Genomic DNA, 11,920 nt, shown 5'->3' with positions numbered 1-11,920 from the left:
GGTGTCCTGTATTTGCATTAATTCCGTAAAGTTGTCATGGGAAATATTAATGACAGTAAGTACAAAAGGGAATTTAGTAGAATGAATGGGATGGAAATGGGAACGTAAAAGAAAATTGCAGGTTACACTAACAGGGAAATTAAGTGCATTTGATAAGAGTAAAATACATACAGATGTGCCTTAGTGGTTCGGTTTCTGGTTGCTATCTTATACCGAATGTTAGCATATTAGCAACTGATAGCATGTTAGCATTAGATCAATTCCCATTTGATGAGGTAAAATCCTTGCTGAGATGCCTTAGTGGTTTCTGCACTCATCTTGCTATCTTTTTATATGTTAGCATAGCAATTGTTAGCATTTCATACATTTCCATTTCAAGTAGTACCAGACTAATAGAATAAACTTTAAAAACTTTATTGATCTGCTTAAGAACAACAATTTGCATTTTATCAATATTCACAAGAAATACTACATGAGTGCTGGTAAACCTAGCGAATGTTAATTTCACATCAGGGTTCGCTCAACGTTCGCCAAACAGTTTTTATGTTTTATTTTCTTGTCCCAAAGCAATTTTGAAAACATTCAAAATTTCCTTGCAACAAGAAAAAACATTTATACTTTTGGCGAACGTTTGCAAACATTAAATGAACCCTGACGGGAACGCACATTCGCTACCTTCAACAACACTCGCAAACGTTCGCCGCTCACTGAGGTGCCCTCACTGCGATATCATACAACCATAATGTATAGTTGTAATGGCCAGGCGTCCAACAAGTTATGAGGTGCAGCTGTCACTAAGACAGTAAGATCTGATTCCGACGAATGAAATATGCCATTTTGCTACCTCTCAAAGACAATCACCAGTTCACAGTGTTCAGTATGTGGGAACATATCCACAGGCACAGCCAGACTTGGAGAAAAAGCGTCCCCTGTGAGTTTCCTCTTTGGGTCGGGCTCGCAACAAAGCTCCCTGAAGTTTCTCATGGCTTCCCCGTCCGGCTTGCACGACACATAGACAAGACGGCGGATGGCGGGCTGGTTGCGTAAGACCCGGATCACTCTGTAATGAAGACCGCCGCGGGCTGGGTTCACCACGGCCACGAGGCGCCCGTCCCCAGACGCAAATTGGGACATGAGGCCAGGGAGGACGACCTCTGCCTTCCCGGCGATGAACTCGCAATTGTCAAGCTTATTGAGGGCCGCGTTGTGTCTGGCATCTTCCACCGCCTGCTCTATGAGCTCCACTCCGATGAGCCGCCGTACTCTGGGTGACGCCGTAATGCCCATGACGCCCGTTCCACAGCACACGTCAAGGAGAGTCCCCGATATGTCCTCAGAATTGGGGACGCACAAATCTCGTACCGTGCTGTACAGCACCTGAGCGGCCGCGTGGTTCACCTGGAAGAATGCGTCCGGGGAGATGCGGAAGCTAAATCCCAGAATCTGTCAATGACAGTCAAGCAGTCAAGAACCGATGGGGAGTTGCTATGACTTTTTGTGACTGGCTAACCCAGAGGTGTCAGATGTACCAGCCCGTATGGGGTCCAATTCGGCGCAGCTGCAATTTTTCGATATGATTAAACTGTTGTTGCTAATTTTATCCACAGGGGGGTCCCCCTGATGACCACTTACCACTTAAATGACTTTGTGAAATTGGCTGCTACTCTGGATTTGACACCTGATATGCACTTTTGAAGGATAAAAGATGCCAAGTTTCAGTAGCAACGCAAGCCTAATTCATATATAATGCTGCTGTTAACTGAAGAATACATTTTGGTGTAAATGGATACCTCATGGACATATATTATTGCAAAATCAGGAAACCCTAATACTGCGTTTGTGGAATAGGAATTAAACATATGAATTCATAATTTTTCATCCATTTCAAAAAGCCAAAATTAACCATAGGTAAAAAAAAATCCAGGTCCAGAAAGTAAAAAAAAAAAACTGACACAGTTTGGCTTTAGCCCCTAATGCTAGCTAGCTCGCTCCCTAGCATGTAAAGAAGCACCATGGTTGCTAGCTATCTCCCTAGCAGGTAAACGAGCACCACGGGAGCTAGCTATGGAGCTAGCTAACTAGCACCTGAGGCTAAAGCCAAATTGTGGCAGGATTTTTACTTTCTGGACCTGGATTTGGCACCTCTAAAATTAACGTTGTGAACGTCATGTGATGAAACTGGGGAAACTGGTGAGCGGAGTCCCCCTTGTATGCTGTGGTAAATTAGTAGCATAACAACTGTATAAGTACTCATTATGTTGCTTATATATTGCATACATCTATGGACTAAATATAAATATAAATATAAATTAATTAGCTACTGCTTTTTTGCATGCATTTGTACTTGAAAATTCCTCTTTGTTGTAGTTATAAATACTAAAAGACAAAGTTTTGGAAAACAGTCAAATGTTCTTCCTGTAATCAATATCTTCATTGTTTTAAGTGTTAATGGACCCAAAAAGAAGTTATTTTAGTCCTAACATATTCCCTAAAACAATCTGTTATCAGTTTCTGCCTAAAGAAATCCATATCGATCACGCCCTTCAATAAATGCTAATTTTCTGCACTTGTGTTCATTTACCTGCTCATAAATGTGCGTCCGACCGTACAGGAGCTGGTAGGGCGAGTCCTCGTGCGTACAACGGGTCATGGTGCTCTCCTGGAAGTAAAGTGAGTCCAGCTCACAAACTGACCCCGCGCCTCTTGCGAAGAACTCTGCCAAGTCTTCCTTGTGGGCCGCCACATCCTCCCGGGTGAGCTCCTGTGAGTGGAAATACACGACAGCCATGGTGTGGCCTGCTGCGTTGGTCCTCACCGTGACCTCTCTCCAGTGGCCACCCTCGTGGAAGAGGAGGCAAGGCTCCAGGGAAGAGCGGCGGATGAATTGCTGGTAGCATCTGGCCACCTGTTTGTGCTTCTCCGGCAAGTTGTGCAGGCGGTCTGCATTGACGCACACAATGTTCCTGTCCTTGCCTTTGCCCACGTAGAACCCAACTGTCTTCGGGTTCCCGTCCACTCCTTTGTTGATGGAGAATGTTGATTTGTTTCGGTAACCTTCCCTAACTGGGGACGGCAGGATAGGCAGGACCGGGAATGTAGTCTTTCCTCCACCGCAAAGTTGCTCCAGTATCTTCTCCTGGTGTTTTTGCTTGATTTCCAGTTGCTCATCGTAACTGAGCTTCCACAAGGGGGTGACCACAGAGGCCAGCCTGTCCTCCCAGGACAAATCACCAGCCCAGGTGGGCTTTTTGCGTTTCTTAATCTGACGGTTCTTTACTGGTTGGAGTGTTGCCTGAGCAGCCGCTATAGTGTCTTTAGATGAAAAATGCAGATAGGTCTGCCACTTAGGACGCACAAGAAGCCGTTTAATAAGAATGAATGGCCTACCGTAAGCCATCTTAGCTCTCAAAGATGCCACACGGCAAGAAGTAGCTAAAAATGCCAGTTTAAGTCACACATAACGCTATTAAAACGCGAAAACTCGTGTTTAAAGGAGTCTCTTCTTCCTCTTCTTATAATGGCAACTGCATTCAACTTTTTGGTGCGTTTCTGCCACTTGTGAAGGTCTCGCAGAGTCGCAGGTGGAGGGACAAACAAATCGGCGGGGGTCGCACTGCTATGACGTTTCCACTTCTTTCTTCTTTTTTTTTTTCAGTGCCTTTGCGTGACGTCATCACTCTTCGTCCAGAGTTGGGCCAAGTAAATATTTCCGCCGCGTCGCAATGGAATCAAACAAGGACGAAGCGGAGCGTTGCATTAAAATAGCACTGAATGCAGTCAGTAACAACCAGCCGGACAAAGCCAGGAAGTTTCTAGAAAAGGCCCAGCGTTTGTTTCCGACGGACCAAGCCCAAAGTAAGCCAAATAAACCGGGTTCTTCAAACGGCGGACTCCCCATTGCAATGCTAACCGTTAGCATCGTATGATTGGGGCGAGTTAACATTGCGAGGTTCGGATGACATCCGTCGTTTTTTTCCCCGAACAGGCTTATTGGACTCGCTAGCACAGAATGGGAAGCCTCCGAACCAGAATGGTGGACCTGTTAACGGAGAAAGACCCTCCATGAGGCATCGTCATCACAGAGAGGACGCAGAAACGTCCGCACAGGGCCCCGCAGATTCGACAAAACCTTACACAGCCGAGCAGATGGAGGCGGTCAGGAAGTCAGTATACTTGTTCTGATGCTATGATGATATTAAATAACGTTGCTATGTAAATAATGTTAGCATGGTTATTTATTTATTTGTTATGCCACTATGAGTGTAATACTTATTTTATTTAATGAATACGCCTCAATTAAACATAAACAGACATTTGTTTCAGAATTTAATCCAGTGTAAATAATCATTCATTATTTTTTGCTAAAACAATTTAATCCACTTGTTTTTTTAAATTAAAGGGTGGTTTTATTTCGGCTGAAAACACAAACATCCTTTCAAACAAATCAGATAACCAAAAAAGGAATAGGCTGAAGCAACACAGTTTATTATTGCCTATCCCATACAGTCTGCTTCTACTATATGGTGCCATAAATCACATAGGATTACAACAAATTAAATAAATACTACATTCACATTGCAATTCTTAAATATTTTACATTTTATCAATGGCACTATAAGCATTACCGGTAATTATTTGTCATTTTTAATTGATGTCCAATATGAGCCGCTTGACATATACACTGGGCAATAACATTTTCAAAGCAAATCTTTTTTTCAAACTCTAATCAAAGTAACACATCTCAACTGATAGACAATTAAAGTAAAATATTTTTAGGGGCCGTCAATGGTCCCTTTCCCCCATGCAAATAATCAGTTGTTCCCCCAAAATCTGATCACCACATTTGGGTCATCCCTGCAGGATTAAGGCCTGTAAAGATTACTATCAAATCCTGGGGGTAGAAAAGACTGCCTCTGATGAAGATCTCAAAAAAGCATACCGGAAGCTGGCTCTTAAATTCCACCCCGATAAAAACCATGCACCCGGAGCCACTGAAGCATTTAAAGGTACAGGAATGGTAATCCATACCAATGAGATACGAAAGTATGTGCGCTCGTTGACCCCGATGATGTTGCTTACCTGCGTCTTTCAGCTATTGGTAATGCCTACGCCGTGCTGAGCAATGTTGAGAAGCGGCGGCAATACGACCAGTACGGGGAGGAGAAGTCGCACCCGAGCAGACAGCGGCATCATCGTGACTTTGAAGCCGACATTTCGCCTGAGGACCTCTTCAACATGTTCTTTGGAGGAGGCTTCCCATCCAGTCAGTCAAAAGTAGCTCAAACTACACGTGCAGTCTGCCAGTGTCCACTTTTTAATGCTTTTGCATTGGCCTGTTACTTTTAGGTAATGTACACGTTTACAGAAACGGAAGAATGCACTTTGCGAACCACAATAGGCAAGAAAGAAGGGAGCAGCAGAGAGATGTAAGCCTTCATTTTCATTCTACATTAAACCTGCATTTCTGTATTTTACTTAATAGGGCTTGTGTGTGTGTGTGTGGGGGGGGGGGGTGAATCAGTTTAGTCGACCACAAAAAAGGGTCAACACAAAAATGTTTGCCTCAAGACTATAATTAATAGTTACAATTGCCCGATTAGTTGATGGAATAATCGATATGATAAGCAATGCTTAAATGAGTAACTCGTGAAAGCCCTTTTATTGAACTTTTATTAAATTCAGCCTGATGCTGCGAAACTGAAAAGATGACCCTGAACAATAAATTATTTGCCATCACGGAGGGTCACGTTCCTAACCACCCCCACATTAAGTGAAAAAATGTGATATAGAAATACCCTATTTAAATGCTCACTAGGCACTTTTATAGCATTCACGGTACTTTTTTTTTTTTACTGTAAACAAATCCTGTTTTTTTTTCTCACAGTAAAATCAATTATCATGCCCGAAGATGTACGTTATAAAATGAACATACAACCGACGCATTCTGTAGGTGTAAAAAGCAGGATTGACATTCAATCATCTGCAGCAAAAACTATACTGATCTTGAAATATTTTACTGTTTTCACTCTTCTTCTTTCAAATTTGTGTCAAAACCGTGTGCCACCATCTCGAGACTGACATTTGAATTGCACACAATATGAATGTAATACAGAACAAAATAGTTATATAAAAGGCACCAAAAAGATCCATGAGGCAGGGGAATGTGAACCTGTGGATGGGGCTTAACTACAACAACTGTCATATTTCAAGTTTGCGTTCTCAAGTCAAAGCGAAAAATAAATAAAAAAAGGCCGATCGAGAGCTTGCATCTCAAAAAACTCGAAATTTGTGTCACTTGCATCTCAAGGCACCATTGCATAACTATATCAATTTAAACAAAATTACAAGCTTGCCATTTTTCCTGAGGTCTAATGGTTTTGTTGTTTTGTCTTTGTGAGCAGGGAGGTCTGGCTCTATTTGTCCAGTTGATGCCCATCCTCATCCTCATCCTTGTGTCTGCGCTCAGCCAGCTGATGGTCACGCATCCTCCCTACAGCCTTAGCTACCGCCCGTAAGTGGATGGCCTCCGGCCCTGCCTGGTGTCCCATTTTAAAAACGGCGCTCAAATCATAACCGCAAACATGTCATGTCGTCCGTCCCGCCAGGTCGGCAGGTTTCATTCACAAAAGGCATACGTCCCACCTGAAGGTGCCTTTCTACGTGGGCGAACGCTTTAACGACGAATTCAGCGGCGCCAACCTGAAGAATGTGGAAAGGACGGTGGAGGAGGACTACATCACCAACCTCAGGAACAACTGCTGGAAGGAGAAGCAGCAGAGTGGGTGCACTTGACCTGCAATGCTTGTTAATTGAAGAACGCTTTGCATGACGCTTGTTGTGTTCTGCGCTTTCAGAGGAAGGCCTCATGTACCGCGCTCGCTATTTCGGGGACTCTGAGTTGTACCAGAGGGCGCAGAAGATGGGGACTCCCAGCTGCAACCGATTATCCGAGATTCAGCTCATACTGGACGGTTAGGAGCTGTTTGGACAGTTACGGGTACGTTAACCTCAAGTCTGTTAACGTTTTTTTTCCCGAGCTTTAACAATGAGCACCACGTTGCAATGTTAATTGTTTACATGTTTAAGTCAAATCTACATCCAATAGAATACTCTGAAAATTTATCTGGAGTCAAAATAAAATTGAGTAAATTCAACGCACCATTTTTTTGCAGTGCAAAGGATTTTGGCTTTATGTTTTTTTTATCAGTCAAATATCCGGTCAAGTACTTAATAACCCCAAAACAACTCTCTGCCATTATTATTAGCCTAACAGAAGCTATCTTAATGCTAACATTTAATGGTAAACATCATGTTGCTATTGCTTTCGTCTTTTGAAACCATTTGTTTACTTTATAAGCATGGCGGTATCATATCCAGCAATACTGCTGTCAATACTCCGTTATGGATTACAATTTGCTCTGACTAGCAATGGTAGGCTATATTCAATTTGCTATTACTGTTTATCTGACACGTGCAGTTTAGTAACTGTACTGAAATGTATCATTTTTTAGAATCCGCCATTCACTGAACCTTCAATAAGTAAACCGCAATATGGCGATGGAAACCTATGTGCATTTTTATGTTAGAAAAGAGAGCAAGAGATTATTGGGTACGTTAGCTACCCATCGATAGCAAGCCCTGGCACTGTCATTTCGGTTTAATAGTCGACTCCACCGTGTCCTACTTAGATTTCCGCTTTAGTGCAGCAACAGAAGGACTTGGAACACTCTCGCCACCGTGTGACCGTAGAACTTTGGCCAAGGAAGTAAAAGCGGTTTCCTAAAGCGGCAGCCAGGTTGGTGTCGATGTCTCACTGAAGTGAACAACAACACTTTTGACCTTCATCAAAGTTTAGTACGAAACTGGATGTAGGTTAAAACATTTATAAATATAAACAGAGTCAGAGCGAGGCGGTTTCATAAGTCCCAACATTTTAATTAATTAAAATAACACAATTCATGTAAACCCCCCCAAAAAAGCTTTTAATATATACAGGGTTTTTTTTTATTACATTTAAAAAAAATTCTGATATGAATAAAATATCCACCCTAGACTGAAGTTTTCCTAAACCTAAATAATGATAAATCTGTTGTGGACAGTGTGGGATGTTTTTGTAATTTTTTAGGTTATAAAATATCTTCTCTTTTAGGTTCTTTTGGTACTTGAATCGTTTTGGAATAGCGCTTCCGGATCCTCACCTCCCAAATTGGAGTGCGTCTGTGCAGCAAACCCAAGAGAATCAAAACAGGCCTTTACGCACTGTGTGCAGCAGGCTTCATCCGGGAACCACTCCGCAGCTTCCTGTCGACTGACTTCGCATACAACAAGCAAGAGGCTTCGGCTGACGTTTTCTTCCTCCCTTGCGCGACTTCAGGGTGGCGAGGGTCCGTAGGTTGTCCGTTTTTGAACAGTAAATGAAGCTGCTGATTTAGATTTTCTCTCCTGATCCCCTTTTTTTTTCTTTTTTTTCTTTTTTGGGGAACCCCAACCGGCCTTGTCATAGACACATGTCTGAGCCACTCATTTGTTTTGCTTTTTTTATATATATATATAGTTCTTTCTAGTGTAAATACTGACTAGAGTTTTTAACAGTGCAGAATTTATCAAAGGTAATATCATTTATTATTAACGTTATTAAGTGATTTTGCTCGTAGCCCGTTGGATCAAGATCATTGAGAGAAAAAAAAAATGTTGCACTGGTAAACCTTATTTATTAAATTAACAAGCAAAGAGTTGTATAATGGTTTTCTTTTGAAATAAATTTTGTCTGGAATCACCGTTTGTCATGTCATGTTAGTTACATGCAAAGTTGCTTCAAGGTTCCAAGAAAAGTCCCAGAATCCACTGCTCTCTCTTTTAGAACAAGTTTGTTTTGTGACGCATCGTGTGTTAAAAAGATGCTTAACATGAGTAATTGTGTTAAACAAATTGTTCACTAATGTTTTGTTAGCTTACACGGTGGATTTTCAGGGATTAAAAATGAAATATTAGGAATTCCTGCAATATTAGGCACTGTACATTGTTTTTCTTCCTAAATTTAAAAATGTTTAATATATTGTTATTTAGTAATAGTGAAGTTGTTAAATAATGTTTAATTAAATATTTAACTTAAAATTAACCAAATAAACTTTTACGTAACTTGCATACATTTTAATAAAATTGTTTTCTTCTTTTATGAATGACCTGGCCAGGATCTATCCATTTTAAAAATCAAATAGAAACCTTTATTTTTATTTAATTGCTGGGACTTTAGCGCAACCACCACACAAGATGAGTCATAGAAAATAATTTATTTTTCTTCAGTACAAAAACATGTCACATTTGACCATCAAATACCAAAGTTATCTTGTCAAGCAACTTTAAAATGCTTTAAAAACAAAAAACAAAAACACTTCACCCGAAACCGGGTGAGAAGATGCCGCAGGCGGCTTCTTTTTTTTTTTTTTTGCAGAGTACAAATTGTTTCTGGGATTGTGCATGTATTTTTGTGACCAGCAGACATCTTAAAAGTGGTGCAAAGGCAGGTTAAACCTGACATTGGCTGACATTCTGCCACTAAATGATCACACTGCCAGACATCTCCAAGATACTTCTCTGCCGCAAACATGCACGGCGAGCCTTTACAAAAATCAGGATCCACCAGCATCTGCGCCCTTAGTGTCACCTAACGTGTTCATTTGAGACTTCTTAGTCACGAAGTGCTTTGGTCATGAACACTCTTCAATCAGCAGCTCCTCTGAACTGTACAACTTCCTCTTCATGGCCCTGAAGCCAGAGCTCAGTCTTAGAGAGTGTCGGTGCCTTGTAGGTGTCTCACACGTCTGCTCGGATCGGCCGCTTTTAAAGAACCTGCGAACTTTGGGCCACAGTCCGCCCGACTCAGCTCTCAGCACCAGGGTCACGTGGAAGGTCGGCACCAGTGCGGCGTCCACGGCGATCTCGTCCACGCTGCACGGAGACCATGGCTCACCCCTGTCCACGCACAGCTTGATGAGCGCTCCCCGCAGGCCGCACGGCTCGCTGACCGCCAGATGGACCAGCTCCTGGCCCACGTGATCGAGCAGGGAATCGGGTACGAGGATACGGGAGCAGCCCAGGAGGAGCGCGGCTCCGTGGAGGGATTCTTCGATGGTGGCCACCAGCTCTGAGGCCAGGGTCTCCTCGGAGGGGTAACAGAACAAGCTGCTCTCGGAATTAGACATGGACATGTCTGCAACGGAACCTAAAAGAAAGGACGGCGAGTCATTTAAAAGCTGTTTGATTGGCACATCTATTTTCAATATCCTCATTAGAGTTGTGGGTGCTAAGAGTAAAATGCAACTGTGTGCAGCAGTTTTAGTTAAATTACACTCTCAGTTTATATATATTTTTTGCTTTTAAAAATTTCATTTTCTTTGATTTTTTTACGCTTCAGTTTTTCATTTTATATTCATACCTTTTTTTCCACATCCATCCAGTCGGTTTCCTTGTATTTTATTACTCGCAAAATTTAAAAGCTTTTTATTATTATTTTCAGGAATAACAAAGGCAGCCATGTGTATGCCTACTGTATTGTATTTTGTTGCATTGCATTTTATAAAATAATAAATATAAACTGTCAATTTGATTTTAGACCCCAACATCAGGTTGGATCAACTAATTGTTTGGGGGGGGGGGGTGTTCCGTTCCATTCATACAATGCTATTCTTTTTTTTTTTACATTTCATTTTACAGTAAAATGCTGTTTAAAAATGGCTTGCTTTGTGCCGGAATCATAATGGTGCCATTGTGACTTTTTTGATGTTGCATTTAATTTGATAGAATATACATATTAACAAAAAAAAATTCTGCTTGATCATATTTAATTGATGCAACCTCCTTTTTTGTGTATGCGTTCAATGAATAAAATGCCAATTACAAAAAAATTATTAGAAATGCTATGATAAAATGCTTTGTGTATGAGGATTGAATCACAAAGGCAAGGCATTCCTGATGCCTTTTGTCATGTTGCATTGCACATAACATCTATTTTTAAAGCTAATATTCTGTCAAATCCTGTAGGAAAAGAGTGTCCCGAGACAGGAAGGTTTGCTGCAGCACTCACCGGTGTCACTGTTGCTGCGCTGCCTGTGATTGAGCCTCTTGAGCTCGGCGAGCCTCTGCAGCAACCTGCCCCAGGACAACCGCTTCGAGCCGCCTCGGTCCTCGGCCGGGGAAGGTGGGAAGCTCCCGTCCAGGGAATGGGCGCAAGACATTGTCAAGCAAACGAAAGAGAGAGGGAGAGAGACGGGACGAAAATTGAGGATTAAGTGCTAAAAGTGTCCCTCGGACTGAGACCCGCTGTCAGTCAGATTCAGCTGGAAACACCAGCAGCAACAATGGAACAAAGCGTTAAATAGGCAAACGGTAAAGCTCCGCCCATTGAATTTCTCCACCAATCAGGAGGCACCTCACGTCCTCGGCGTCCTACCCGGCCTGGTAACATTTTAGCGAATGACCCCCCCCCCCCCCCCCCCGGAACCCCCCTTCCCATCAAAACTTTCCATTCTTGTAACGTTTTAAGAACATCCATCCATTTTCTCAACTTTTACAAAAAAAAAAAAAGCTCACTTGTTATACAACACAGAAAACGACAAACTAGTTCAAAAAAAAAAGAAAACAAAACTAACTTTTGTTCCCTTTTACTTTAAGAAAGTTGCTCAATAACACACTCGTGTGACAGGTCAGCAGCAGCAGGCGTCACACGACCGTCACGTTTTGCACGTAGGCTGCGAATTTGCAACGAAATGGTCGCAAGCAACAGTGACGTGCCGATGAATCACAAACACTCCCGAATGTCTTCAAGACCAGATGATCCAAACAAAACACTTTCTTCTTGTATTCCAAGTCTTTTCTAAAGAGTATTGCTGTAGCTGCATATAATATCTAACTTGTGTGTTGT

The 11,920-nt window shown here is 42.1% G+C and overlaps 3 protein-coding genes across 3 annotated transcripts; 1 reads left to right on the top strand and 2 right to left on the bottom strand.

Moving 5' to 3' along the window:
* Positions 1 to 286: 286 nt before the first annotated feature.
* On the bottom strand, positions 287 to 4,148 carry trmt2b (tRNA methyltransferase 2B). Its single transcript, XM_086092795.1, has 2 exons — positions 2,582 to 4,148; positions 287 to 1,443 (listed from the first exon to the last, which is right to left on the bottom strand). The coding sequence occupies exons 1-2, from the start codon at positions 3,395 to 3,397 to the stop codon at positions 841 to 843; spliced, it is 1,419 nt and encodes a 472-aa protein (XP_085948921.1). The 5' UTR covers positions 3,398 to 4,148; the 3' UTR covers positions 287 to 840.
* On the top strand, positions 3,670 to 8,776 carry dnajb12a (DnaJ heat shock protein family (Hsp40) member B12a). The gene is made up of 9 exons (XM_086092796.1): positions 3,670 to 3,855; positions 3,986 to 4,163; positions 4,861 to 5,006; positions 5,093 to 5,263; positions 5,347 to 5,426; positions 6,402 to 6,511; positions 6,606 to 6,778; positions 6,855 to 6,997; positions 8,150 to 8,776. The coding sequence occupies exons 1-8, from the start codon at positions 3,723 to 3,725 to the stop codon at positions 6,974 to 6,976; spliced, it is 1,113 nt and encodes a 370-aa protein (XP_085948922.1). The 5' UTR covers positions 3,670 to 3,722; the 3' UTR covers positions 6,977 to 6,997; positions 8,150 to 8,776.
* A 499-nt stretch (positions 8,777 to 9,275) lies between these two features.
* Positions 9,276 to 11,358, bottom strand: LOC147163422 (DNA damage-inducible transcript 4 protein-like). The gene is made up of 2 exons (XM_086093338.1): positions 11,084 to 11,358; positions 9,276 to 10,222 (listed from the first exon to the last, which is right to left on the bottom strand). The coding sequence occupies exons 1-2, from the start codon at positions 11,232 to 11,234 to the stop codon at positions 9,708 to 9,710; spliced, it is 666 nt and encodes a 221-aa protein (XP_085949464.1). The 5' UTR covers positions 11,235 to 11,358; the 3' UTR covers positions 9,276 to 9,707.
* Positions 11,359 to 11,920: the final 562 nt, after the last annotated feature.

This window comes from Leptonotus elevatus, chromosome 13, assembly GCF_054856555.1.
Source record: "Leptonotus elevatus isolate MCC_2025b chromosome 13, RoL_Lele_1.0, whole genome shotgun sequence".
NCBI lineage: Eukaryota > Metazoa > Chordata > Actinopteri > Syngnathiformes > Syngnathidae > Leptonotus > Leptonotus elevatus.
This window is presented reverse-complemented; position numbering and strand designations above follow the sequence as displayed.